Source organism: Molothrus aeneus, chromosome 9 (genome assembly GCF_037042795.1).
Source record: "Molothrus aeneus isolate 106 chromosome 9, BPBGC_Maene_1.0, whole genome shotgun sequence".
In the NCBI taxonomy this organism is placed as follows: domain Eukaryota; kingdom Metazoa; phylum Chordata; class Aves; order Passeriformes; family Icteridae; genus Molothrus; species Molothrus aeneus.
The window spans coordinates 31,159,989-31,186,584 of NC_089654.1; the positions used below are offsets into that span (position 1 = coordinate 31,159,989).

A 26,596-nucleotide genomic window follows, 5' to 3' on the forward strand; every position below is an offset into this window, starting at 1 on the left:
ACTTGCTCCAGCTTACCAACATTGCTTTTCTGCCAATGCCAGAAGTACAAAATAGTTTAGACCAAATTAAAATTTGCTTGCAGATTTATGACCATGACATCAATCCTCTGTGGCACTTACTTTTTTGCCCTGTTTTTCTTTACAGATATTATTTTCTGCAACATGGTAGCAATATAACAAAAAACATAACTATGCACAACCTTAACTAATGAAACAAGTGCCAAATTCCCTCAAGGAAAGTTAATGAGAAGGGGTAATTGATTAAGCCAAGCTAGGTTTCTGTGACATAAAACCACAACCTCCTTCTGTATATATTTCCAGTATCAAAAACCATTTCATCTACATCCCCTTTCTACAACTCTTTCCAATATAATGTTTCAGATTAAAGTACTCCAACATTAGTTTTCCAACTCCAATGTGCTCCAACATTAAATTTTCCTCAAGAAAAATCTTAGTGACAAAAATTTTAGCATTTTAATTGGTGACTTTTCACAACCAAAGGCCCTCATACTTCTAAATAGCATATCCCAATGGCTTCTTTTAAACTGTGTAATCTGTAAAAGGATTTTCAAAGTCATTAAAACCCCAATTTTTATGCAAGAAAATATGTGGTGTAACCTGCTCTCTTTTTCTTCTCCACTCTCCTTCTTTCTGGCTACAAAATGCAAACACTAAAGACAAAGGAAGACAGAAATAAAGAACACATAACATGGCTTAACCTGACTTACCTGTTGTGATGCACAAATTTGAAGATAATCAAGCCTGGAAAGTAGAGCTGAAAATATAAGAAACAAGAATATTAATGGCATTCTTCCCAAAGGCAGATGCTCCTATTGTGCAGAGTAGTTGTAGAAATAACAGCTCATACAATGACATAAAATTCCCACTGCCTTGTGATGAATTTAGTGGTATCTGTAGCAAACCCATCCCAAATTGAGTCTAAAGCAGGTGTTGCATTTTATGATAGACATCATTGCATGTAGACTATGATGCAATCAAAATAGCTGCAGCTCTTCAGTGAGACCGTTCCAGATTCTGGATTGGATTTTGAAAGCATATTAGATGATAAAAGTGAAGAACCAACATTTTCCCTGGTTTTGTTTTCTGTTATTTCTGGTTTTGACAGGGTCTAGGTAAACAGCTTCAGGAACATAAGGCCTTCCACAGGTAAGCAGCCAGTGCAGCTCACTAAGAGCCAAGGAGCAAAGGGGCACTTCTAGGAGCTTCCAGAGCAGGTATGGGCTCACATCTAGTGTCATTGTCTTCTGCTGAACATCCCGGGGTGCAGGGCACGCAGCAGAAGGCAGCACACGTAGAACTTGGCTAAAAGCCCTTTCTGCAGAAACAGCACAAAGATGAATTTAAAACAGGTCTGTGTAGTGCTGGAAAATGCTGCTAGCTAGACTCAAAGCATCAGTTTGTAAACTCACCTGAGCTCAACTAGCTAATTAATTAACTTATTAACTATCATTAATAAGTTACTGAGCAGCAAGTACCTCCTGTCTCCCAGGTAGTAGCTCAAATCCGTACCCCTGCCCACCAAGTTAATTTCTCAGTGACATGAGAGACATGACAATTAAAGCTTTATTAAAAGTGAATAGAGATGCACAAGAGAAACAGAACTGATAAGAGGTATTTTTTGCATACTCTGGCTGGACATACCTTAGCCTTCTATTGAGCCTACAGATTGTACTGAGCCTTAAGTATTGAACCTTAGAGTATTTTGCCAGCAGAAATAAGCTTGACCGGCTCATTACCAAAGCAGACAGAAGTTCTTGCCTGTGCTAGAAGATATACAAGTTATAAAGCAACAGGTAAAGACGGACTCATGGCGCTGCAGCATGCCCAGACCTACTGAACCCAAGGGGTCTGTGTAAGGCCCTTTGCCAGCAGCTCACCACATTGGCAGAGCCAGGTGGTTTCTGCCTGCCACCAGTGCTAGTTTTCTAGGCACTGAAATACCCACACCAATGTCACCTCAGTACTCCCTAGACTTTGCTGCTCGGAACCTCCAATGGGCTGAACTGGGTTCACAAGCTTTGTTATAAGTACAGCTTCCCTCAGAGCTGAGGGACGTGACATCCACCCAGGATGTACGAAACAAAAATCAGGTTCTGTTTTTTCTTCTCCCTGAAGGGGTTCAAGCCCACACTGCAGGGAACTTCTGAAAGATCATTCAATTGATCACCTACTTTAACTATTTACTTAAATTGTATTTTACTACTCAACATATTTACTTAAGGCCATGGCACTAGAATTCAATGGAGCTCACCTGCAGGTTTTATACCTAGCCTTCTGTACTGGAGGAACGCTCTAGGCTCAGCTGCTCAGATGATTTGATGCAAATAGCCTCTTAGTGAATTAGAAAAGTAATTCAGTATAGCTTTCAAATTTTAAAACACTATATTTTTTTATCAATAGCTTAAATAAACCCTTTACATCAAAACTTAAAAATTTTCTTATTTTCCAAATACATCCACCACACAAAACCTCCTCCACCTTCAGCATCTTTATATTACAGCAGTTATTTGCTCAATTAGCAGTTATCAAATCACCTGTTTACCATTTAGGACAGCCCAAAACCCATGGGGAACGAAGACTGTGAGCAGCAGCAGCTGCTAAATGAGCTGTTTAACCCCACCTGCTGTGGGGCAGGAACTGCTACTTGTTTCAAATGAGGCTACCGTTACTCAAACTACCTGTACAGCCAATTTTGGATGTCAGTACATCCTCACAAAATTATGGCATATTTTTCCTGGTATTTCCTGTCTATGGTGTTCTCCAACATATATTTCTGTCTAGTTTGAAGAACTGCATTTTGTTTACAAGTACATATCCTTGGTGTGCCAAGAAAACATGGTGTTAGACTTGGGTTTGCAAGACTCCTTGACATAACAACATACTTGAAATACTAGAGAAACCTGAACCAGCCCTTCCAGTAGGGACCATTAATTAAAGGAGAACTTTCTGCTTGCAGTGTCTCTCTCCAGGAAAACAGCTCTCTGCTCTTCTTGTAAAGCAGTTGAGCAATCTGTAATAATCTGTAGGTTGCAATTGCGAAGCTTTGTAGTCACTTCTCTGCTGATTTGTAATCACTATCAGCAAAAGTAGAAAAGCATTACAGAGCCTGCCAATTAATTCAGCACAAGTTTTCAGTAAAGATGAACTGGTGGAAAGCCCTGGCCAAATTCTTTCTCTATTCAGAGACAATACAGAACAGGAGATTAAAATGTGATTATCTGAGCCTGTCCTTGTTTTCTTTATACAAGTTTCATCACAGGACAGCCATCACAGAATCCATCAAGTAGCAATGGCTCATACACTTCACTTTAAGAAAACTGTGCCAAACTTCTCCAAAAACCGGCTGCCAAAAGTTGGGTTCTTGTCTGTGTTTATAGTTGTATGACCCATATTTGATTAGCTCCAACTTGTTTTGGTTTAGAGGCAGGAATCACAACTGCACAAGGTTTTAATTAGATATTTGGTCACTCTGCTCTTTCCTGAATTCCAGCCATTTTCTTACTTGCTCATACACAAAGCAGGAAGCTTTTAGGGAGGCAGAGTGAAACAGAAAGGTAGCATAAGAAATCATTACAGAGGGAGCAGTCCTTTGCCAAAAAACTGGAGTTTAGCAGCTAACTGACAAGTGTGCACATGGTTGAGTCAATACTGGCTGGTAATAAAGCGATTTTAAGGAGCTGCTGGGATTTTTACATCACATGTGACTGCTACAGTATGTCTTGCCAAATAGTAATATAGTTTTGTCTAAAAATAGTGTATTTATTTCCAGTAATAGTAGTACATCCTCAATATGAGTTTAAGAAAGGGGGTGGAACAAAAAGTGCATCTGATGCCCATGAAAATATTTTCTTTCAAATCCAATTAGTCTCAAAAATACGCCTTGTTGATTAAATTCTGGCATCAGGCTAAGAAACAGTCTGAACTTACAAGAGAACATGAGATAGCACTATTTTTCATAAATTTTGTGGTTCAGTACATTCAGTTTGTACTGCAGATTTTTCAGATTTATTGCAATTTCTGCTCAGCTCAGGAGTGTCCTACACAAGGGAACTGTCTTACCTACAGTCTGAGCTCCATGGAGATGGACAAACAGAATTGGGTATACTTTCTCCTGCTTATCTTTCACTTAGTTCAGTCTTCAGTATTTGTAGCATTTATAGTATTTTTGCAATCCATAAATACTGCCCCTATTCCTTAAGTTCCCTTTTAGCTCACAAAAGGAAGGGAAAATGTTTCTGTGGAGAAAAAAAGAAATTTCTTTGCAAGAGTACACTAAGCCTGTGGGAAATCAGGACTCCTGTATGACTAACCAATATAATTAAGCAGAAGCTGTTTATTGTTTACATTATGCACTTATTTATAAATTCTAAGCCTACTGCATACAGTGATCACACATTTCTTATTGGAGCCTTTGCTTGTCCACATGTTCTGTATGCAATTCTCAGAATATGTGATTGGTTACAGTCCAGGTGGCTCACAGCTTTCTGTTATCTCCTTCTTGTGATCTTGGAATTCAGTTTCTCAATTTCTTCTTTCTTACTTTAGCACAGTTTATGTCCTAATAACCTTGATGAATTCCAGAGAGCCCTGATAAAATTCTGAAAAGGAAGAGTTACAAGCGAAATGGCTGGTGCACCCTGTAGCCTGAGTGGTTCAGATACATTGCTACGTAAGACCTACAGCCCTCCTTTTAGATGTACAGCTCAAAACTCTGTGGCAAACCCTGGCTGTAAGCCTGGGCATTATGAAACTAACCAATTCATCCTCAAAGGAACTGCTTGCCAAATTTACTAGTCCAAAACCAGCATCCCATTTCCTATTCCACTCTAAACATGCACAGACTTGAAAACAAGAAGTTATGGCACTCTTCCATAGCCCACATTTTAACCAGCATCTTTCCTGATCTCCTCAATGTCTCTTTTCCTTTTTCTACCTCTTACATTTTGGTGCTACCATTCTGCTGTCTTGCAGTTATGTTCTCAAATAAATTACCTCCAAATTTTATATTTCCCCTATTAGAAGAAGGACCATTTTGTGTCCTGCAACCTAACTTATTTAGGCTTTCATTTCCTATTGCAAGGATTGCTTAGCTGATAATGAAACAACTGCTAAAATCTCACAGCCTAACCCAGCAATTTTAGTTTATCCTGACCTGATATGCTGCACATCTTGATAGTCTTGGGTGCTGGCAGCTGAGTTCTCATCCCTGCAGACAGCTGAAGGCAGGAGCTGCTGTATTCATCCAGAAAATGAGGTCTCTGCTCTTCAGCTGCATTTTAAGGACTTTTTTCACAGACTTTGACAGGACTGCAGCAGTTCCATGTTTTTGTTTTGAGTTTGCTAGTAAAGCTAGTCACACATGCTAGAGGAAGTCACTCAGACCTTGAATGCATCCTTCTGTGTAAGATTCCTAGTATCATCCCTATGAACGGAGGATTAAATAAATATTTTGGTTAATAATGAAAAATATTAATTTTATGCAATGTAACATTTATCAGAGAAGTTTACCTGGAAATAATGGCCAATGTTTACACCATGATTACCAAGATAAAGCCAGGAAATCAAAAACAGGAAAAAGTTGTTATATTTTATGGGTTAAACAAGTCCTCTGACTCATTCTCTGAGAGTTAAAAGACCAAGCACAATGCTTTTCTGGCCACAGGGTAATGGGACTGCAATTAGACAGCAAGCAGAGGGCTGTAACAATGGTCTTCCTGGAATTAGTTCCTTACAGTCATCAACAATATTTGTGAACGGGTTGCATTTTGTGTCTCAGTATCTCTATGGCAATGATTATTCATGAGGGCTCTATATTCAATCCACAGGGAGTAAGGAAATGTTTACAAATATTGGCAGATAAGAGAACCTCCCTGAAGACACTCCAGCAGGGGAATTGCCCCTCCAGCTTAGGAGCTGCTGACTCTGGGCCTCTGGACTGTAGAAGTTTTGAAATGGCTTTAAATCCTCAGCCAGTGTGGCGGGGTCATGTCCGAGAGGCTGTTCTTGGAAAACAACAAAGCCCACCTTGCTTATTATTATTATTATTACTACTATGGTTAAATATGCTTTTATTTGTCACTAGGTGTACAAGCAGTTCTCCCCCTAGACAATGACAAATTGTGAATGTTTGCTCTCATAAATGACAGAAGAATAATTTCTGCCACACGCACCCTTTCTACCCTCCTCCAGAACAGAAGAACAACTCCTGCCTGCAAACCATCCTGTCATTTTCTTGGTTTTTTGGGGGAGGGTTGGGTATTAAATATTAGACCCTGAATGTTTTGGGTGTGTCCTGCCTGGCTTCGTCTGGCCTCGCTGCTGGACCAGAGGCTGCAGCTGTGGTGTTTTCACCGCAGAGATACCTTTGGCCGGCTGGATGCTGCAGCTGGGCACCCAGAAAAAATCCAGGAAAAATAGGAACTCAGTTTACCTTTGGTGGAAAAGGATCAGACGACAGTGAAGAGAAAAGAAGCGGGTTCTGCCGTAGAGCTTAAATCCAGAGTTTTATTTCAGCATGGTCGGCCTCTGAACGTGGTAACAGCTCTCAGGCAGACACCCAGCTGCATGGTCTCGTGTCCTTTTAAGCCCCGGGGACAGGGGGAGGGAGGGACAGGTGAGGGCCAACCAGGTGTGAGCGGGGGAAGGGTCCCGAGATACAGACACTTGGACAAGCCAATGAGCCCAGACCTGGGGGCATCTTTTGAAATTTTGCCAACCACAGGATGCCCTGTTGGAATGCTAAGATTGATGGACAGCTCTTAGGCAGGAGGGCAAAAGGGGGAGGAGGAAAGGTTGGCGCACCTGAGGAGGTTTGGATAGTTGAAACAGGAAATGGCGACACACTGCAACAGTTTGGTTTAGGTTTTTTTTTTTTTTTTTATGTTTGTGTGGGGTTTTGGAAGTCTTCTTAGGGTTTTTTGTTTGGTTTTTTTAAAATTTCTTTCCTTGAGGGTCAGTTCTTCAAATCTGGCTTATTGCTGGCATGGGGGGTTTTGTCTTTTTGGTTTTTTAATGCAGTCCAAGTGTGTCCTCTTCTCTTGCCTACCTGGCACTTCTGAATTTTCTGAGATTATACGAAAGAATTTTCTTCTCTCCAAACAGTCACCATGATGCTCTTCATGTCCTTCCCTGTGTTTCAGAAAGGAAGATGTCTCTCAGACTGAGCCTAGAGCTGCATGAAGAAAACAAGCCAGTGACTCCGCATAATTTTTCCTTTGCTTCCCCTGTTTACAGACAAGCTATACAGATGTTAAGTGGGACCATTGTAAATCTTCTGGTCAACACCGTGATTTTGCACAAAAGTGTATTATCTAACCATCTTAAACAACTATGCAAAAATAAGCTAAACTAAACAATGCTTTTAGTTTTCAACTTTACTCCAGTATCAGAGGGCTGTTATTCAAAAAATATCTCTGTGGAATAGGGTTTTATAAAGCCTCTTCTGTCTGGTTACGAGATGAGCTGAGGTTCAGGACACAGAATGTCTCCTAGAAGTGTTCAGGAACACATAATCACAGAATGATTATATGCAGGTGCTTTTATTGAAGAACTCTGGGTGTCAGGGGTACAGACCCAAAGCTAATTCCAACATGGGTTCGGGATGAACACGTTTTTATACCCTTATCATTATATAACTACATATTAATTATTAAACTTATATTGTTCTACTGTATACATCGATTTCATCCAAGCATGGATTTTGTAATTTCCATCAAATGCCCCAAACATCGTTTCTCATGATTCTCGTTACAATTAAACAATAATTATATCCAATTACCAAACAATCATTGCCTTTAACAATCATATCATTTATCATAGTCATTAAATGATTATACAGGTGCAGTTTCGCATGATCCAGTAAAGCCTAACATTTTCCCAGGGCCTATCAGGCCCAACCTTTTTCCAACTCCCCTGAATATCCCATGATTTTAGAAACATTTTATCCTTATACTATCAGAAGTACCACACAATCATAGATGAAATGGAAGACAAATATTTTGGAAATAAGACAACAGTTATCTTTTCCTGAGAACTGGAAATCTGGTCCTTGAGGTTGGCTCCTGTTAGGAGAAGGCCTTCCTGGATTCCTTAAGCAACTTTGCCACTAATATGTAATAACTCTAAGCAGCAAAGCTGTACAGCATAATAGGTTTGACTGTTAGCGATCCTACACAATGAGAAGAAAATTACACATGACATAAACAGTGCATTTTTGAATTTTCAGCATCCCCATGACATCCATTTACAGCAAACCAACCAAAACTCCCATGTTTATACCACCAAAGCCAAGCTAAAATACAGTCAGTAGAAACCAGATTATACAGTGCTGTTTACACTCTTGCAGACACTGAAAACCTTCCTGCATGAATATCTGCAGGTAGTTGTTGATACCTTCTGAGGCACTTGCTGCCTTATTAAAATTAGGAAGCAATAATTCTAGAGGATAGATCATATTCTTACAACTTTTACACACATCCCACAAAGCTGGCACTTCCACAAAATATTGGGTTGCAAATTTGGTGTCAAGTTGTTCTTCTAATGAGGAACTTCTAGTTTAAAAAAAACCCTGACAAGGAGTTGATCTTATTCCAGTTGTAGCAATTCTCACATTGTTAGAGTGAGCCTGGAGATGCAAGAGCACCCTCACTGCCTGGTTAGAGAAGGAATATTTTTCAAGTCATTCTTAGAATATATTTGGAGAAAAGAAGTTAAGACAACACCCTTGTTATTATTTCTTCCTTCTTTCCCATCAAACTTGCAAGAAGAAACTTTTCTGGAAAAGGAGCTCTGGCTGCCTTCCTTTTTTCTGCTATTTTAAATCTACCTGTTGTCAATCCTTTCAATACTGCACTGCGAGAGACAGGAACATTTAATTCAAGCAGCCCAAAGAACCTTTAAATATCATACTGGGAAATTTGTTTTCCACTTTTTAAACATGAGATTGGATTATTTTAGCATCTTCCTGCAGTGAGACTCCTTATCTCTTTTTTGGAATGCATGTGATCAAAATAATACTAATGTTCTCCAAAGTGTCTTCCAAAAATGTAAGATGTATGTGCCTCTTGGAGCTTGTGCCTCTCCTGTTCCTTCCCAGGGACTGCAGGAATGTGAGAGCTTCAGAACTTAAATCTTCACTGCACAAGTAGACTGCTTTTATTTTTAACAAGCACCCCAAATACAACTTGCTGTGCCCTGTGTATAATAAACATTATAATAAACCAGCACTAAAACTAAGCCACTGCCCCTGAAGTCTGATCAGAGCAGAACCCATGACAAGCTCAAACCCTGCACCAGAGATGGGATGTGCTATTGAAGCCCCTGCTTTCTGAAATGTACCTGCAATCCTGTCTGTAGTGCTCAGCCCATATAGCATGCACACAAAAACATTCCTTTCATATTGGACCCTGTTAGCCATGCCTTTGGGCCATGCCAAGTCCTTCAATAATATTTACAGCCCCTGTCCCCAGCTCCATCTCTTAATAAAATGCAGCTGAGGTCACCACCACCACCTGCTCTGGCAGCTTTCTGGCCAGCCAGGATCCATCTAAGCAGTGCTGTCGCCTGCCTGTGCTGACCCCTCTGCTCAGCCCCCACTGAGGCTGACAGTTGCTCTTGGAACATCTGTGTAGGCTGCACTGCGCTGGGATTCCTGCCACAGCACTTCTGACCTGTTGCTATATTCCCAAGAGCTAGTTTGTTATCTTGGAAAAAAAAAGTTAATAAATAGGACAAATAAATCAGAAACACAGGCATATTTTTATTTGAAGGTTAAAACCTGGCTATCTCACAAGTACTCTGAACCGTGCTAAGTGTATTTTAATGGTGCACATAATGAAAAGAAAAAAGAGTATTTTATGTCATCTGTATCCATGGTGAAATTTGCTGATCAGAAATATGGAAAGACTGGTGTTTTCTGCTTGTAAAGGAAAGAAATAATAACCAGCTTCTCCAATGTCCATCAGTTCAGGGTTAAAAGGAAATGTTTCACAGGGCAGAGAAGTTTTTTTAAGTGTTTTCCCTAATCCAGATGCAAACAAAACATTGTGCCATGGGACCACTTCAAATCTTTCAACCCAACTCTGTTTTTCATTGCTACAAAACACACTTCTGAAAACTGGCTTCATTCTTATTGCATTCACCAAAAAGAAGTCACTTGATCAACAAAATACCTATTTTTCCTTCTAAATGTCTGCCCCTCAGAATATAATTTGTAGGTCCCAAACTCCAGGCAATGAGTTTGCACAGGAATAATCTTTACATTTCTTAGGGTATAATGTCATCCAGCAAAGGCAGTGCAGGACATAAAGATGCACTGACAGGAGCTTTACCCTGAACCCTCTTCTCATTATTCCTCTCAGGTCAGATGCAGTGACTGGGAAAGGGACAAGAGCACCAGTTTGGCAGTGGAGTAGCCAGCTGGGTCACATCCAGAGGCTACATGAAGGTCAGACCCAGAGAAGCAAGACCACCCCCTGCAGAAACAAATCACCATTTGGTGTGTTTAGCTGTCAGGTGAAACCCCAGCCCTCTACATCCCTTTTTCGGCTGCACAGGGAGTAAGGCTGAGCTGGCCTCTTCCAGCAGAAACATCTGGGAGTTATAGAGGCTGAAATGGTTCATGTTTGAATTCACAATTGGTTGTTCCATCCCATAATAGAAATATGGTTCTATAAACATATTTTTTCTCTTTTGCAAGAATTAATTGTCAAGCAATTGCCCCATTTTTCTTCTTCCTTCCTTATTAGGACAGTAGTTTTCATACGGAAAAGACAAAGATGAATCCAAACTTTCCACCCTCTGAGTAAATTAGTCCTTACACTGTGATAAACAAACATAAGTGACTTCTTTGTTTCTCCTTGAGGTAAAATCTTGCCTTGCCTTCCAGGAATGGCAAGTCCATGGCTGACATTTCTTCCAGTCTTTTTCCCAGAATATGACTTGCTGAGCTCAACATTTTCATTGCCTCATATGTTGCAAAGTTTTGACTTCCATGACACAAAGATAATAAATTACCAAGCACAAAATAAATCTCTCTGATGGAGAACCGGTATACCTCGGAGCCAAAGAAGTTACAAATGTTATAACTGAAATAAGGAACTGTTTCCCAGTGAAGAACACATGGTTGTTTGTTCCTGCCCTGCCATTCCAGTGATACTCATGGTTGTAAAAGCAGTAAAACACTCAGCTAAAGTGACATTTTAGGTTCAGAAAACACTCAAAATCATCCCAACTTATGACATGCCTTTAGGCACAATCCTGTGATTTTTTAAGAGGCGTATTTGATAAAAAATGAGGTATTGAAAGAGATGAGCAGATTTGGCAAAGAAGAAATGCAGGAGCCTGGTGTTGCAAGGTGCTTTCCTGGCACGTCCCTGTTTGCCCTGCTGTCACCTCTGATGCTTTTTCTTTTCTCTTTTCTGCCCCTGTCTCCCCACAAGTAGCCTGAATCATTAGATTTGATAAATGCCATAAGCTATGAAACTCACTAATATATTTTTTGTATAGGCACCTTCCTCAAGATCTTTTGTGCCACAAGTCCCGTTTCATAAACAAAATAAGGGTGAAGCTTAGCATACGCCATTAGATATTAGTGTACTGCTAAGGGCAGCTGGCAATATTTCAGAATAACACTGAAAATCCCTCTTGATGTCCAAATGAATAAACAAGAACCTATTGACATTTTTCTTGCTGGAGGAAAAAAAACATCTGCTGTATTTTCTCTGAGGGCTTTTCTTGCCTCCAGGCTCTTTGTATATTAATGTAGGAAGATTTTCTATGCAGCCTGCAAAATATTTCAAACGTATGAAAAAATATCATCTGCAATGGTAGACTTGGACAGACAACAGAGTCAGCTGATGTGGCTGGAAGGACAGAAATGCTCACTGCAAGACCAGCAAGGAGCCACTGAAAATCCAGCAGAGGAAGTTGGGAAGAGCTCACCTCTGTAGCACCTGCCTGGTGACTGCCAGAGAGCCTGGCAAAATTGAGGAATAGTCTGGGCACAGCACAAAAGACATTCTTATTGAGATTACATATCTTAGTGAGATGTTATCCTTTGAAAGAATCAGCCTTTTCTATCAGAAAACCAATCAGCTGGAACACCTCCAAACAGCTCCAGTATCCAGCTGAGTCATTCATGTTTTTCTACTCATCTTCCAGATAATTACCCCCAGCTAAGACAACACATTGAGATTTTCTACCTCTGAGGTAGCATCTCTTGGAGAGCTGTACACAAACTGCTGAAAACAGGATGGCTGTCAGCAGTTGCTGTGGACTGTTTGTCATCATCCCCTGCTGCTTATTAAACACAGGCTCCTAACCCAGCCATCAGATGTGGTTTTGTTTCTTGTAAAAGATTAACTTATTTTTCTCACTTCTTTTATTTTTAACTGATAAACATTTTACAAGTGACAGGATACTAAATAATTTTGCTTATCTGATTTTATCTATGCCTCATCTTCTAAACATACTTAGAACATCTCTTTCTAATTTTACCCTGGCTCAAAGTCCTTGGCACTTAAAATCTCTCTTTTGGCTCAGTTGACAGGACTAACTAGACGTGATTATTTATACAGCTGTGTGAATGTTCGTGGTCCTCTTTAACCAAATAAAGTATAGGGTCTGAGTCTAGCAAAATCTTGCACACATACAAGTTCCTCACTTGTACAGTTTTCAAGGGTAAATGCTTGTTTAACCTCTAATTTTATGGTGGTCTGAGCAATAAATAAAAGTTATAAGGGCACAGAAAATGCCACAGTGGGGCAGAGGACTGCCTTTTCTATCCTTGCACTCAGTCTCCAGTGGTGGTGAAGTAAGCAGGTAGGGAAAGCACAAAAATCCAACTGTTTTCTTGCTCTGTTCCACTCACAGTGGTTCTGCATTCACACCTATTACAATAGGGATCTTAGAGCATCCCCATCCTTTTCAACATCTCTTTGTGGATCTGTTGTCTATAAATTTACTTGAACACAGTGACTGGCCCACCCCCACAGCCTCCCATGGAAGCCAGTTCCAGGTGGTCACTACCTGTTGGCTGAAGACAGGTTTGCTTTTATTCTAATTGCTCTCTTACTGCTTGTATCAAGTGATCCCCTAGAGGTTTCACCTCTTCAGTCATTGTAATTTCCCTTCTTTGCACTGTCTCCTTCCTCATGTTAGATAAGTCCAAACCAACTGTCCTTTAGTACCCATAGTACAGACCTATTGCCCATGGACATCCCAGCCCGCTCCCAGCAAGAACTAGGCAGGAAATACCAAAAAAACCATGCAAGATTTACCATCACCACATTTTTCTAGTGGCTCTGAACGTGACATTCCAAAAAGGGCAGCAATTAAGTGTCAAACACTATTTGCCTGGTAATGTTTTTTGTCTTGCGTCTTGAGCACTCGCAACATTTCTTGAGTGCATGCACTTTCAACTACTCACCAAAATCTGGTTAGGGAAAAATGAAAAAAGGCAACAGGAGCAAAAGTAATGTTTCAGTAGTTCACAAAATGCATGTGAAAATGCATGTCTAGAAAATGGAGTGTCTTGTGGAGCCCTGAAAATGGCATTGGAGTAACTAAGGAACTAGCAGAAAAGAAACTCAATTTATCCAGGAGCTGATGAAAACTCAGCCTGGTAATGACTGAGCAAAGGCTGACTGTGACAAAGTAAACAACACAAATGGATATCTCTAGATAGGATTTTGTCTCAAAATGGTTACAGAAACAGAATCATTGAAGCTTGCAATCTCTCTCTCCCTAAAACTACCTTAAATTCCAAAGAGCACAAAATGTTGTTATCACACTCTGAGAACAATCTGCATGCTTCTGAGGGCTACTCTGCTCAGAGTGTGTCCAGTCATAGTAGGAGTTTTGCCAGAGGTGCCAGTGGGCTGGATTAGATCCTGCAGGAAAGCTACACAAACACATGTGCCACAGCTGACAAATAATGCTTTTCACCTCTACAGCCATCATAGTAACCCAGCTCCATCGACAAGACAGCCAGCCCAAACTACAGCAGACATGTTGTAGGTCTGACTGTACATGGTCTTTCCTGATTGTCCCGGGTTGGCTATATGAAGCTTGTATCCCCAGTCATCTGTTCTCTTTATCCTGAATAATAAGTTTTGCACCTTTAAGACTTGTTCCAGAGAGTGAAGAGGGGAGAGAAGAAGCAGCAGTTTGTTTTCAGACACTGCACTCACTCCTCCACATTCCTCCTCCTGGATTATGCTGTCGGCAGATGGGCAGACAGCAGGACAGAGCTCTTCTTTGCTTTTAGTTAGTTTTAGCTTGCTGAAGCAGAGAATTTCCCTGGACTGTGTTTTTTTTCTTTTTCTTGGAACTATTTGAACCTGCTCTGGACTGAACACCCAGCAGAACACTGGCAGCTGCACCTGTGGCCACTGGGCCGGGCCTGGGCCACAACATTTCCAGCCCTGGAGGGCCTGATAAGAGACTGAGTGAGCCGAGCTACAGCCCACAGAGGGACTTTCTGAGTTTGTAATCTCTTCGGAGCAGCAAGAGGTTTTATTGTTTTATATTGCTCATTTTTTTGTGCTGGTGAATGCTTTGCCTGCTAAATAAACAGGTTTTTTCCACTTTCCTCCAAAGAAATCTTTTCCTGAACCAGCTGGGGGAGGGGCCACTTGAATTTTCTTTCTAGAATAACCCATTTAGAGGTTTTCTCCCAAATTTGCCCTAAACCAGGACACTGATCCACTTTCCCCAGGTCAGAAAGAACTCACTGTAACAACATTACAAATATATGTTGATTCTTCACTCAGAAACTTAAAAGAAAGCAGACAGGCAAGCAAAACCCAGTCTCACTAGATTTCCTCCGATGAGGGAGGAAAAAAAATGTGGGGATGTAGTTTAATGGAAACCTGTTGATTTCTCAGCTGTATTTAGCACCAAAAAAAAAAAAAGAAAATGAGCTGTCTAGTAATGCATTATAAATGTAAATGCAAACTGGCAAAGAAAACAAAGTAGCTCGATTTGAGTGCATTTTGAGTTGTAACAAAATAACATCTTGTTTCAATTTGTTTTATTAGAAGCAAATTAAATAATACTGGCAGATAGTACTAGTAGAAGAATATTTAGCAAAGATTCAAAGTACTATTCCTATATGATGTGCACAGGGCAGTTGTGCAATACCTGCTGCAAACCCAGCAGAGAACCTCACCACATCCTTCTTTATTCTCCATTTACTTGCAGAGAAACTGTCAATGCAAAAATACCTTCTAGCTTCAAGAAGCTTTCCCTGTGTTTATTCTGTGTCCAGTTCCAAATCTCTCTTCACTGCTTATTGTGTATGGCTTGGAGTAGTTGTCTGAAATAAAGAAAATACTTATGCAAAGAAGTATCCCTCAAATAATACACAGAAAAAAATTGTCCTCATGTCTCCTGGAGGCAAAGCAAGCAGAACATAATCAATACATTGGGCATTGATGGCATTCAATGGATACTGGTATAGGACACAGCAGAAGGTAATTTCCTCCAGATAACTTTTGTTCTTCTTTTCATTACCCCTTGCAATTCAAAACCCCTATGCATCCTATGATTCCTAATATGTTCACATATATCCCAGAGAGCTGATGTGAGCCCTCCTGTCCCCTGGTATCTTTCTCAGTCATAAACTTGCCAGGAATGTTGTCCCATTCTTCAAATAACCATTTCTGTTGGAAAACTACCAGAAAAACAAACTTACTTAAAACAAAGACATTAGGTAAACAATTTGATTTAAAAAAAACCCATAGCAACTAAACACCAGTTTAATGTTAAATGTGAAATAAGTTCACCATTCCAGAGCTTGAACTGCAGCTCATGTGCCACACCTCACAGCAACATGCATCAGAAAAAGTACTGAAAGATCCTGTTTTGAAGTGTGCGTTTACAACCTGTCACACAGTTGCTTTCTTTTCTGAAAGAGTTAAGAGAAGCTTCCCGGAAGGAGCAGGTGAAATCACAGCCAACATCACAGAGCATCCTCTCCTCTGCACTAGTGCATCTTGGAAAAGAGGAACCTGTGAGGTGAGAAGGGCTGAACAGACATGTTCAACTCTCCTCTCTGTCACCTCCAATTAACCTGTCCCATCCTTTAAGAACTGGCAAGATTTCCTTTTTTCCCTTTAAATTATCTATTTGGTACATTTTAGTACTTATAGCCAGAGAAAAAAAAGGTACATTTTTGTTGATTCTTTTATTAAATCAGGTTTCTTGCTCTCTGTTCTCTATGATGCATCAAGCAATCCTTGAAGAGCTTTCTTGAGAAATACCGAGTGCTTGATGTAGAGATTTCATCACAGCTCCTAACTGGAGGCCGTGTCACAGTCTGACTCTTGTAAAAATGAGTTTGCCAGAACAGTCAATAAGTTATTTGCAGCCTCTCAAAATTCTGAGTGCAACCCGTAGTGATGTACAGTCCTGCACTGACATTTTCTAGCACTGCAAGCAGCCCAGAAAATGCAAAATTTCTTTAATGCAAAATTACCTATCACTGTTGTTTGCTGTGACAATAAGTGTTCTGACTACATCTAGCACTGCAATATCAGCAAGGACAGCTTTACTAATTTCTGTGGAATTTTACCTAACATTTATTCAGACAGAAGAAATTCTTTTATCACTCTCTCCACATATTTGTATAGGTTTGGACCTGTATTTTCCACATTGAATGATTCACCTAAAGTCATCTATGAATTGCTCTGTTCTGAAGGCCTGTTAGAATGCTGAACTAATTAAAAAAAAAGTTATTGGGGAACCATGTACCTGCCTACAGGGCTTGGAGGATTGGGACATTATTTTGCAACATTTAGGGAATGACTAATCTGTCAAGGTACTTGGCTATGTCTGTCTCCCAGACTGCCCCTAAAACACCCTGGTTATACTCCGACCTCCCCAGTGTCGGAGACAGGGAGGGAATTTCCACACTTTGATGAGGACAAATTTCATCCTGTCTTTCCTTTCTCTCCTAGCCTTCACTCTGGGAGTAGCCCACAGGGTGCCACTGTGGGATTAATAGCCTTGTACAGGGAACCTTCATTCTGGCCTTTTCTGACTCCAGAGAGTTTGCTCTACAAATTTGGAAGTTGTTTTTGTCAGTATGATGACTAAAAAGGGTGTAAGGCTGCCCTTCCTGAGATGCCTCCTGACTCTGATAAGCAGATTTGCTCAGACAGTGTTTCCTCTCCATTGCCATGAAGTCTTTATCACATCTCAAAGACATTCATTACCTTTCTACACTTCACCGAAAAGCCTATGCAGCAGTGCTGAAAGTGATAAAAAGAAAATATCACCCTAAAATAATTTGAAAGAAATGAAAAAATTTCCACTGACAAATTTGAAATTTTGCTACTGTTTTTGTTTTCCACTAAAAAGTGTAATAAAACTTCTGCTAGTTCTATCCAGCATGGAGATCAGGGTGTCCCAAGAAGTGGGCTTTTTAACACTTTTTTGCCCATTGCAAAATGAGAAAGAAATTTTATCTCATTTCAAAAGAAGTACTTGTTTTTACTTCTTATTTTCAATGCTTATCTAAATTTGAACTTTTAAGGTGGTGCACAAATAGTTATACTCCTATGCTCTGACCTCTAGCTTTCTTGCTGCTATGCTCCTGACAGTATCCACCTGTGGAAGTTGTAAAAGGGAGTGATTCTCTAAGCCACAGAGACTTTCTGAATCAAAGTCTGACTAACGCCATTCAGGTATTTGCAGAGACTTTTATTAACATGGATTAAAGAGTCATCAGAAGGGCTGTTTGCTGACTGTGTTACATGCAGATATCATGATAAAGATGGTACCCACATCCAGATTTAACAAACATATCTGATTGTTTAATGTCCCTCTGTACACCCAGGTTAACAAATACAATCTTTGTAAAGGCAGGGGGGCAAAAGAGGCTGCAAGTGGAAAAGGACACGGAGTCAGTGTTCTGCATTACCTCGCTAACCTCAAACAAGATTAATCATGTCTCTTCACCTGAGATGGTGTCCCAGCTTCTATCTGCTAAGAAAACTTCATTGTTAAAAATAACCTGCTTCTTGCTAAGCTGCTTGCTTTCTGGATTGACAAAAAGCATAAGGAATTTGAGAATGTCCTGTTCTTTAGAATGCAGACTATATTAACAGGTCTCTTTTCAGCTTTTTTTGCAGAAGGTATAGAGGAGATCTGATACAAGCACGACAGCCATCCCTGCTTCCCAGGGAACCTGCTGTTCCAATTCCTGCCTGCTGCTGTCCAGTATCTCTTTCAAAACCAGTATTTCCAAATGCCCAGGGGCAGAGGGTGAATCACAATTTAGGCTCAATGCCTAAATTCATATTCTTTTCACAGCATCAGTAAAATGGAGATGTACACATCCACACAACAGCAACCCTGTATGTAGACACACAGTCCCAGCTGATCCACTTGACAAATTTCAGCTCTATTTTTAAAACTTTTATAAACTAATGTCAGTGTTTATGTAAAACAAGGTGGCTGAGGGCTGGGACTGATGAGCTCTCAGAGAACCCTGTCTAGTTTATACATTACTCAGAGGATTTTGCTGCTAAGTGAAAAAAGATCCATTTGTAATGAGATATATTTTATTTTTTATTTAGGAAAGGCTGAGCATATGATTGGTCCAATGTTAATCCATAGTAGTGCTAAATTTAGATCCAGAAATGGCTTCTAGTGATTTGCACTTTTTGAGCTTTATGGCTGGAAAATAATACTGGGGGAAGTACAACTGCCTGTCAGGCACAGCCTGCAGGGCCAGAGTCAGAGACTTCTCCAAGCAATTAAAAAAACACAAAACAAACAAACAAACAAAAATTTAAAACCCAAGAAAAAAAAATCCAAAGAAAACAACACTCCTACTACATGTAATTCAAATTCTAACAGGAGCTAGAAAGGCAGAATGCAATGAACAGGATTAGTATTAGACCTAGGGTTTGAGTGAACTTCTTGACTTATTAAAAAATGAGAAAGAGTGGCAATTTTAATATTCATAACCATTCATTTAGAAATTTGTGCCCTTTGACATAGCCTGAGCTTGGCTGCTGTTATTGAGGAATGTACAGCACAAAGCCTTCACCAGCACCATAGCTGGGCACATCTGTGCTCCTCTGCACTGATGCAGATCAGTCCTTGCACTTCAGAGAAGACACAGACTGAAAGGGAGGTAAGAACAGAGGGTCACAATGTGGTGTGCTTTGCTGATCTCCTGTTCTGATGCTTACATGAATCATCACAGCACAGCACAGGATTATACAGCTGTACATTCAAGAACAATAAAAAAACAGGAAACTTCACCTGTGTTGTTTGCAATTTGCACTACAATACAAAAAGACATGGCTCAACATCTTGTTCCTTCTTTTGAATATGATTTTTCAGCTACTCATAGCTGAGGGTTCAATAAGACATCCCTCAAATAATTCCCATGCACGGTTTGAACTACCATGCAAAAGCATGTTCTATCCTCCTGGCTTTATGAAACTCAGCTATAAACTCTGGACCACTTTTCCTGTGTCCTACCAGCCAAGTAAAAGAAAGAAACAAGTGTTGGCATTTCACAAAATGCAGACATGGATTTAAGTGTCATTCAGTGAGAACAACTTGCTGACGACTTCAAAAGATCAGCATAGCTATTGCGACATAGAACATGACCGAGATGGAAAAATCCTAATCTTCTCCCTGGGATGTTTATTGCCTGTTTTACAGTCCCATGTACATCCAGCCATCCCTGGTGCCTGTAGGAATTGTATAAGCAGAAAAAGAACAGAACATTCTCAAGAAAGGCTCTGAAAAGCAAAGTGTGATCTCCAGGGTGAGCACTTGTGCCGTTAAATGTCTGACATCAGATTTTGCTGCAGGCAATGGCAAATTTGTCACCGACTTCAATAGCAAAGTTTGGGCTCTGGGCTCTCTCCTCCCACCGCTTTCCCTCGGCCTTGCCCTTTGACAATGAGATCAATGGGACAGAAATATATGGAAGCTTTAAGGAGGATGTAAAGGAAACGCTTGAGCACTATGTTTGCGTTTGTCCTCAGCCACCAAGAGCTTCCCTTTTTCCAAAGGGCAGAGGTCAGCCTACCCAGAGGCAGATCTGCAGTGCCGCCCTGGGCACTGCTTGGAGCCACTCACCCCCGTTCCTACAAAAGGAATCACACCTTGGAGACAAAGATTTTCCAGCAGCACTCCACATTGTGCTGTGCTAACACACCCGAACCTGTATTGCACTTGCAACCCAGGGCTTTTCTTTACGACCTCAATTCCTAATTTTCCTGGAATATTTCAATATCCTTTTGCAAGACAGTGCAGGACAAGGCTGAGATGCCAAATCTCCCTTGCCCAGTCAATGCATGGGACCTCTGGTGTGAAACAGACGCCCCTTCAGAAAGGCAAGCTAACAACCCGAACAATTTTGCCATCTTGCTTTGGAAAACCAGAAATTGATAAGATGAAGTAATGCCTGGGTTTGGTACCTTTAAAACTGCTCAGTGAGCCCAAACACTCTTGCAGGCAATGCAGCCATGCAGGGCCACTTCATGCCCACAGCACCTAGAGAAGTTCTCAAGGAGAGAACTTAGCCGGCCATGTCCCAGCCGCCTCTTTGCTTCATCCCAGCCCTGACTGGGTCCTTGCACAGCACACTGGTGACATTGTCGGAAGTCAGATGCTTTTTCTTGGTCTTTGAACATTTTATCATGCAGATGTGTAATTTATGTCCTTGCAAAGGTAACTGTCCCAGCCAGAAAACTCACCATGGTGAAGTGAAAAAGTATTTTGTAAAGTGTCTCTTTTACTGGAAAAAGCAGTAATATCCATTCTTTAAAAGTATAATAAATATATAAACCAAAATATACCTAACACAGCTGACAATTTCAATCTAGTTTTTAAACCAAATGTTACAATAAGAATTTTCTATAAGGTCATCTAAGCCCATAATTCCATATTCAGCTTAATGTTTTAGCTGTTTTTTCTACACTTGAAAGATATTACACGTTATAACTGCCTTCCTTAACTGGTACTTCCAGTTTACGTGTTTCTAAAAGAAGCAATTTAAAGTTTGAAATAGAAAGTATCAGATAAATACATGATTCATGCTGCAGTTTTCCATATGCTCACTACTGCCAACTTACAACTTGGCAGATGCGGGGAATATCCCAGCTCTACCCTTGCAATCCTCCTCTAGGACCAACAAGAAAATATTTTTTCACGATCTAAACATCTTTTGGATCTCTGGTGTGCTACGGGTAAGCTCCCAAAATATAATTGCTAGACCAAACCTTACTGTAGCTTGCTAGATTCTGAAGTTTCCCACTTCCCAATAGCTGGCACATTTTCCCCCCTTCAGCTTTGAGAATCAGATAAAAGAAACTCGAAACCAGCATCCAAACTGGGGAAATCTGCAGTCAGGTGGCAGGTGGGGACGTGCTGTTCTGCTTTGCAGACCATTTGATCCTTTTCCGGGGCTACAGCGTGGGGAAGGCCAAGGCTGAGTTTCCCGGTGTTATTCCAAGCCTGCCTGTGCCAGGCCCGCACGTGCAGACGGTGTTCCCCTCCGTGTCACAGGCTGTCCCGCAGCCCCGGGCGGTGTTCCCCCGTGTCACAGGCTGTCCCGCAGCCCCGGGCGGTGTTTTCCTTGTCACAGGCTGTCCCGCAGCCCCGGGCGGTGTTTTCCTTGTCACAGGCTGTCCCGCAGCCCCGGGCGGTGTTCCCCCGTGTCACAGGCTGTCCCGCAGCCCCGGGCAGTGTTTTCCTGTGTCACAGGCTGTCCCGCAGCCCCAGGCAGTGTTTTCCTTGTCACAGGCTGTCCCGCAGCCCCGGGCACTGTTTTCCTTGTCACAGGCTGTCCCGCAGCCCCGGGCAGTGTTTTCCTGTGTCACAGGCTGTCCCGCAGCCCCGGGCGGTGTTTTCCTTGTCACAGGCTGTCCCGCAGCCCCGGGCGGTGTTCCCCCGTGTCACAGGCTGTCCCGCAGCCCCGGGCAGTGTTTTCCTGTGTCACAGGCTGTCCCGCAGCCCCAGGCAGTGTTTTCCTTGTCACAGGCTGTCCCGCAGCCCCGGAACGCTCACAGCTCACCTGGCCCTGGATCTCCACGCCAGTGAAGAATGAAGTGCTGGAAGGCAGTCAGCACACACCCGTTCATTGTCCTGGCACTGCCTGCCCGCTCTTTGCTTTGGCAATTTCACTCCACAGAGCTTCTGGAATGCATGCTTTTACACCACTTAGAGCCCTCCTCTTTCCATACTTTCTCCTATGGTAACCACCTTCACAATAATTTTGCTTTATGTACATACAGGACTAAGAGCTACCTGTCGCAAAAATTCAAGTGATTTGTTAAAATTTGTAGGATTGAACTTTATTCTCCTATCAGGTCATCAATATTTACTGCAAAGTACAATCAGAAGCAGTGAAAAGTTGTTTAAATGCTGTCACAAATTAAATGGCATTCTTTTTCCCCATTTAAAGCAAAATGCTTTAGTGCGGCTTGTGAGTGTTCAGCAAGCAGGGGTTGTAAGGACACAGTGATTATCTCAAAGGATCAGACATTTATGCTACATGATTGTGTTGAAGTTAGCTGGCATTTTGGGAGTCAGTTTCTCTGGACGGTGTTTTTTGTTGCAGGAAAGACAGGCTCTAGGGTATTGTGGAGAGGAAGATACATGCACAGAAAAGAGCAGAAAAGCAGAGAGAGGGTAAAGAGAAACTCACATGGTTCCTAAATCCAAATTGTTTGGACATTATACCCTCCAGCTGGATGCTGCTGAGAAGGACCACATGGCCTATTCAACAAGCCGAGTGCTCGAGTAAGGCGCTGTAACTTCAGCTTCCAGTACTGGGAGTGATTTCCACAATTCACTGGTAGGTGGCAACACTGCCCAGAGCTAAATCCTGCGCAGACACGGGGTGGAAGGGATTCACAGCCTGGGTTAGCAGAGGGGCGACACCAAAAGCACCGTAAACTCAAACTTAGATCTACTTAAATTTTTTAAGAAATATGGCTAAGTCCTTCCTTTTTCACGTACCGGTCACACTCAAAAATCTGAACCTTAAAAGTAAAACCTCCAGAAGAGCAGGGTATGTTTCTGACTGACGGAAAGGACAGCCAGCCCTTTGGCAGTGTGATACGCCGAAAGATTTCCAAGAAGGGGGGGGAGTAAGGAAAAACAAAATAACGGGGGAAAAGCAGACGTGATGCAGAAGAGAGCCCAGTTTGCTATGCTGGGAAAGACAAGCAACCGTGGTTGGCTCGGTGCCGCCCTCAGCCCAGCCCGGCCCCGCCCCGCCCGGCCCGGCCCGGCCCCGCCCGCCCGCGGGGCCATAAGAGCGGGCGCGGCCCGGGTGGCCGGAGCGGCTGGCGATGCAGAGCGCGGTGCTGCTGGTAGTGCGGCACGGCGGGCGCATGGAGCGGGGCGGCCGCCGCCGCAGCGAGCCGGAGGAGGCCGACAAGGGCAGGATGAAGAGAACGATGTGAGTCCCCTCGCTCGCAGGACGGGAAGCGTTTTCCTTGCCTTCAGGGGCTGTGGGTGACTGCTGCTGCAGGAGCCGCCTCAGGGAAAGCGCTGCTGTCTAAAGCTTTGCGAGCTGTCATTTTAAACGAGCATATCCCTCTTCTTTTTTCCAGCATTAAAGATTGGAAAACAAGACTGAGCTACTTCCTGCAGAACTCATCCAACTCTAACAAAAGGAAATCTAAGAAGGCAGGGAAACACCGCAACTACTTCAGGTAAGTTATGAGAAAGAGACTCTGTTTAAATAACTTGAGTGTTCTTCAAAAGCAGTAAAGCTTGAGCAGTGTAGTCTAATGTTCTCACTCTCTTTCTGCAGACCTTCACCTGAAGAAGCGCAGCTGTGGTCAGAAGCCTTTGATGAACTGCTTGCTAACAAATGTAAGTTTGTCTTGAAAAAGTAATATTTGGGAGCAAAGGGAAGGAGAAGTTTATATGTCTGTAAGAGTTTGCTTCCTTTCATGTCAGTATTGTACCTCTCACATAAAGAGCTTGATTCTGGTCTTGCAAGTTAAACGCTTTTAACAGTTTAAAGCCAAAATACATAGAAGTTTTTTTTTTTAATGTAAACTAATAATAAAACAAAGAATATCTCAGTAGATTTTGTTTCTTCCTTGAAACCCCCATAGCTAAAATCATACCTGTTACCTTGGCTTTGCCAAATGGGAGAAGGATGTTTCTTCCCTGAGCTCACTGCATAAGCAAAGCAAATGCTTTCCAGTAATGTGGGAAGGATCATGCAACAGGGGTTCAGTGATCCTGGAGTTTTACTGTAGCTCTGCAAGAAGCAGCATTCACTAGCAAAGCAAAATGACTAAGAAATAATAGTGCTATTTGCTCTTTGAGCTTTAGTCATCCTTTCCATTGAAAGAATATTCCAGAGTACTGTAGCAGTCATTTACTGCAGTGTAAAGGTTAACAGAGGAGATCTTATCTAGAAAGAAATGGGTTTTTTTAATGCATTCTCAGGCATTACAGAAGGAAACATAACCATAGAAATGGTTTTATTTTTTGTGTTCGCCTAAGAAATGGCAAACTCAAAGGGACATCTGCAAGCTGTTAAAGCATTAACTTGCTTACAAACATAAATTATGGATTTTTTTTTTTTTTTGCCATGATACTGCTGAAAAAAATAGACCTACAACAAAGCATTCTGGTAGAAGCTGATATAACCAATAGGTATAATCAAGGTTCCTGAAATAGTTAATTGATGATGAGTATTTTTTTCTTTCCTTAGATGGTCTTGCTGCTTTCCGAGCTTTTTTAAAGTCTGAATTTTGTGAAGAGAACATTGAGTTCTGGTTGGCCTGTGAGGACTTCAAGAAAACAAAATCGCCCCAAAAGCTGACATTGAAAGCAAAGAAAATCTATAATGACTTCATTGAAAAGGAGGCTCCCAAAGAGGTAAAGAAAAGCTGCTTATACATAAATGCTCTGCTGTTTGAGTTCTCACAGCTGTTATTTCTTTGAACTCAAGATACAGATGTCAAACTGCATTGTGCATAACCTCCCTATTAACGTCTGGGTCTGAATACAAGTGCCTTTTCACCAAGCTGGAAAATGGCACAAGCAGCATTGCAGAGAATTTCCGTTTTAACTGAGAAAAGATATATCTGAATTAGCTTTGGTTTTGTGCAAAAGAAGAATTTTTTTAAAGAAAATTCTCCAGTAATTTGACCCTGCAGTAATGGGGTCTTGCCTTTTTCACCTCTTCAGAAGTTGTACTGTGTATTAACACTTACTTGAATTCTGCTCTAAGGAGTAATCTTTCTGTATTTCAGATAAACATAGACTTCCAGACCAAGAACCTGATCGCACAGAACATCCAGGAAGCCACCCATAACTGCTTCAGTGTGGCACAGAAGAGAGTTTACAGCTTAATGGAGAATAACTCCTACCCACGGTTTTTGGAATCTGAATTCTATCAGGAACTGTGCAAGAAGACACCTATCAGCAGAGCAGCCCAGGGCACATGAGAGATGGAGAGGAAGAAGCAACCTCTGGGCTGGTGAGGAAGCCGAGCCACAGCTCATGAGCAGCATCCTGACCCAAAAGGCTGGGGCACCGGGCACTCAGTCTGTATGCCACAGTGCAAGGACAAATATTGACTTTGGTGCAGAGCTGATGGCCCAGAGTGATGCTGTTGGAGGGTGTTCAGAGGAGATGTCAGAGGCGTGCCAGCCAGCTGCTGGCACTGCCCTTCTCTGCCAGAGCTGCAGCAAGAGGTGGCTCTGCAGGAGCCGTTCTGTCATGGCTGAGGAGCGATTTGGCGGGTTCAGACAGAGCTTCCTTCTTGTGAACAGAAGCTGCTCTCTGCACTTGGGCACTGCTGGGAGCTTGAGTAATTGGTTGCCTATTTATTTTTCCTAAGCATCCCCCAGTGGGATGCTGTTGTTGGTGGCTCAGTGTGCTCACACCGGTTCTGTTACTGCCTTGAGCTGCTAAGAGCTGTGCTGGGTTTCTGTGTAACCTCTTCACAGTAACAGCACTGTGAGGGGAGGAAAGGATAGAATAACTCAGTTCCCAGAGGAACAGGTTCTGCAGCTAAAGTATGCAGGGCTGGGTTGTGTCAGCAGGGCTGTTGGGGCCAGACTGAGGGCAGAACTTGGCCAAGGGAAAGAGGAGCTGTATAGCACTATATTTATATGTGGATTATGATTGTGTTGAATGCTGCAATGTCATAATTCTGTCTTGAAGACAGCAAGATTCAATGAAGTTTTATTGTTTTTAATAAACTATTTTGGTACAAAGCTTCTTTTGTTGCCTAATGTGTGTTGCACATACAGATAAACACTGTCTGGCGCTGGACTCCAGAGTATGGGGACTGTGGGTCCTGGGTGAGATCTTAATAGAGCTAATTTTAAAGCAGGTAGTTCTTAATCTATGAATTGAGTTTTCTCTTTGTTTTTTATCAACAGAATAAAAACCTTCAGAGCTTGAAAGCTTAACAGGGAGACATGTTCAACTACATCCTCTGTCCCAACATGTCTGTGAAGCCAATCTCTAAGATGTGCTAGGCACACATTCAGCTACCCATGATGCCGGATCAAACAGAGCTGCAATGCTGCTGTAGCTCACAGGATGACATTGGGAACACAGG

The 26,596-nt window shown here is 41.8% G+C and overlaps 1 protein-coding gene and 1 long non-coding RNA gene across 3 annotated transcripts in view; one reads left to right on the top strand and one right to left on the bottom strand.

The window, feature by feature from the left end:
* Window positions 1–726: 726 nt before the first annotated feature.
* Window positions 727–26,596, bottom strand: part of LOC136560108 (uncharacterized) — a 65,914-nt gene continuing 40,044 nt past the window's right edge. For both annotated transcript variants that reach the window (XR_010784085.1, XR_010784081.1), the window contains one exon: window positions 727–775. This is a non-coding gene — a long non-coding RNA (uncharacterized lncRNA). The remainder of the gene's footprint in view (window positions 776–26,596) is intronic.
* On the top strand, window positions 23,349–26,247 carry RGS2 (regulator of G protein signaling 2). Its single transcript, XM_066555519.1, has 5 exons — window positions 23,349–23,458; window positions 23,613–23,714; window positions 23,816–23,877; window positions 24,734–24,900; window positions 25,278–26,247. Exons 1-5 carry the CDS (start codon window positions 23,349–23,351, stop codon window positions 25,470–25,472), a joined length of 636 nt encoding a protein of 211 aa, XP_066411616.1. The 3' UTR covers window positions 25,473–26,247.

What these genes read in the sequence shown, in the direction of transcription:
- RGS2 (XM_066555519.1), top strand. Translation starts at nt 23,349, where the DNA reads ATGCAGAGCGCGGTGCTGCTGGTAGTGCGGCACGGCGGGCGCATGGAG. An exon ending in GGCAGGATGAAGAGAACGAT is followed by an intron (nt 23,459 to 23,612) that starts GTGAGTCCCCTC and finishes TCTTTTTTCCAG; the next exon opens with CATTAAAGATTGGAAAACAA. An exon ending in AAAAGGAGGCTCCCAAAGAG is followed by an intron (nt 24,901 to 25,277) that starts GTAAAGAAAAGC and finishes TCTGTATTTCAG; the next exon opens with ATAAACATAGACTTCCAGAC.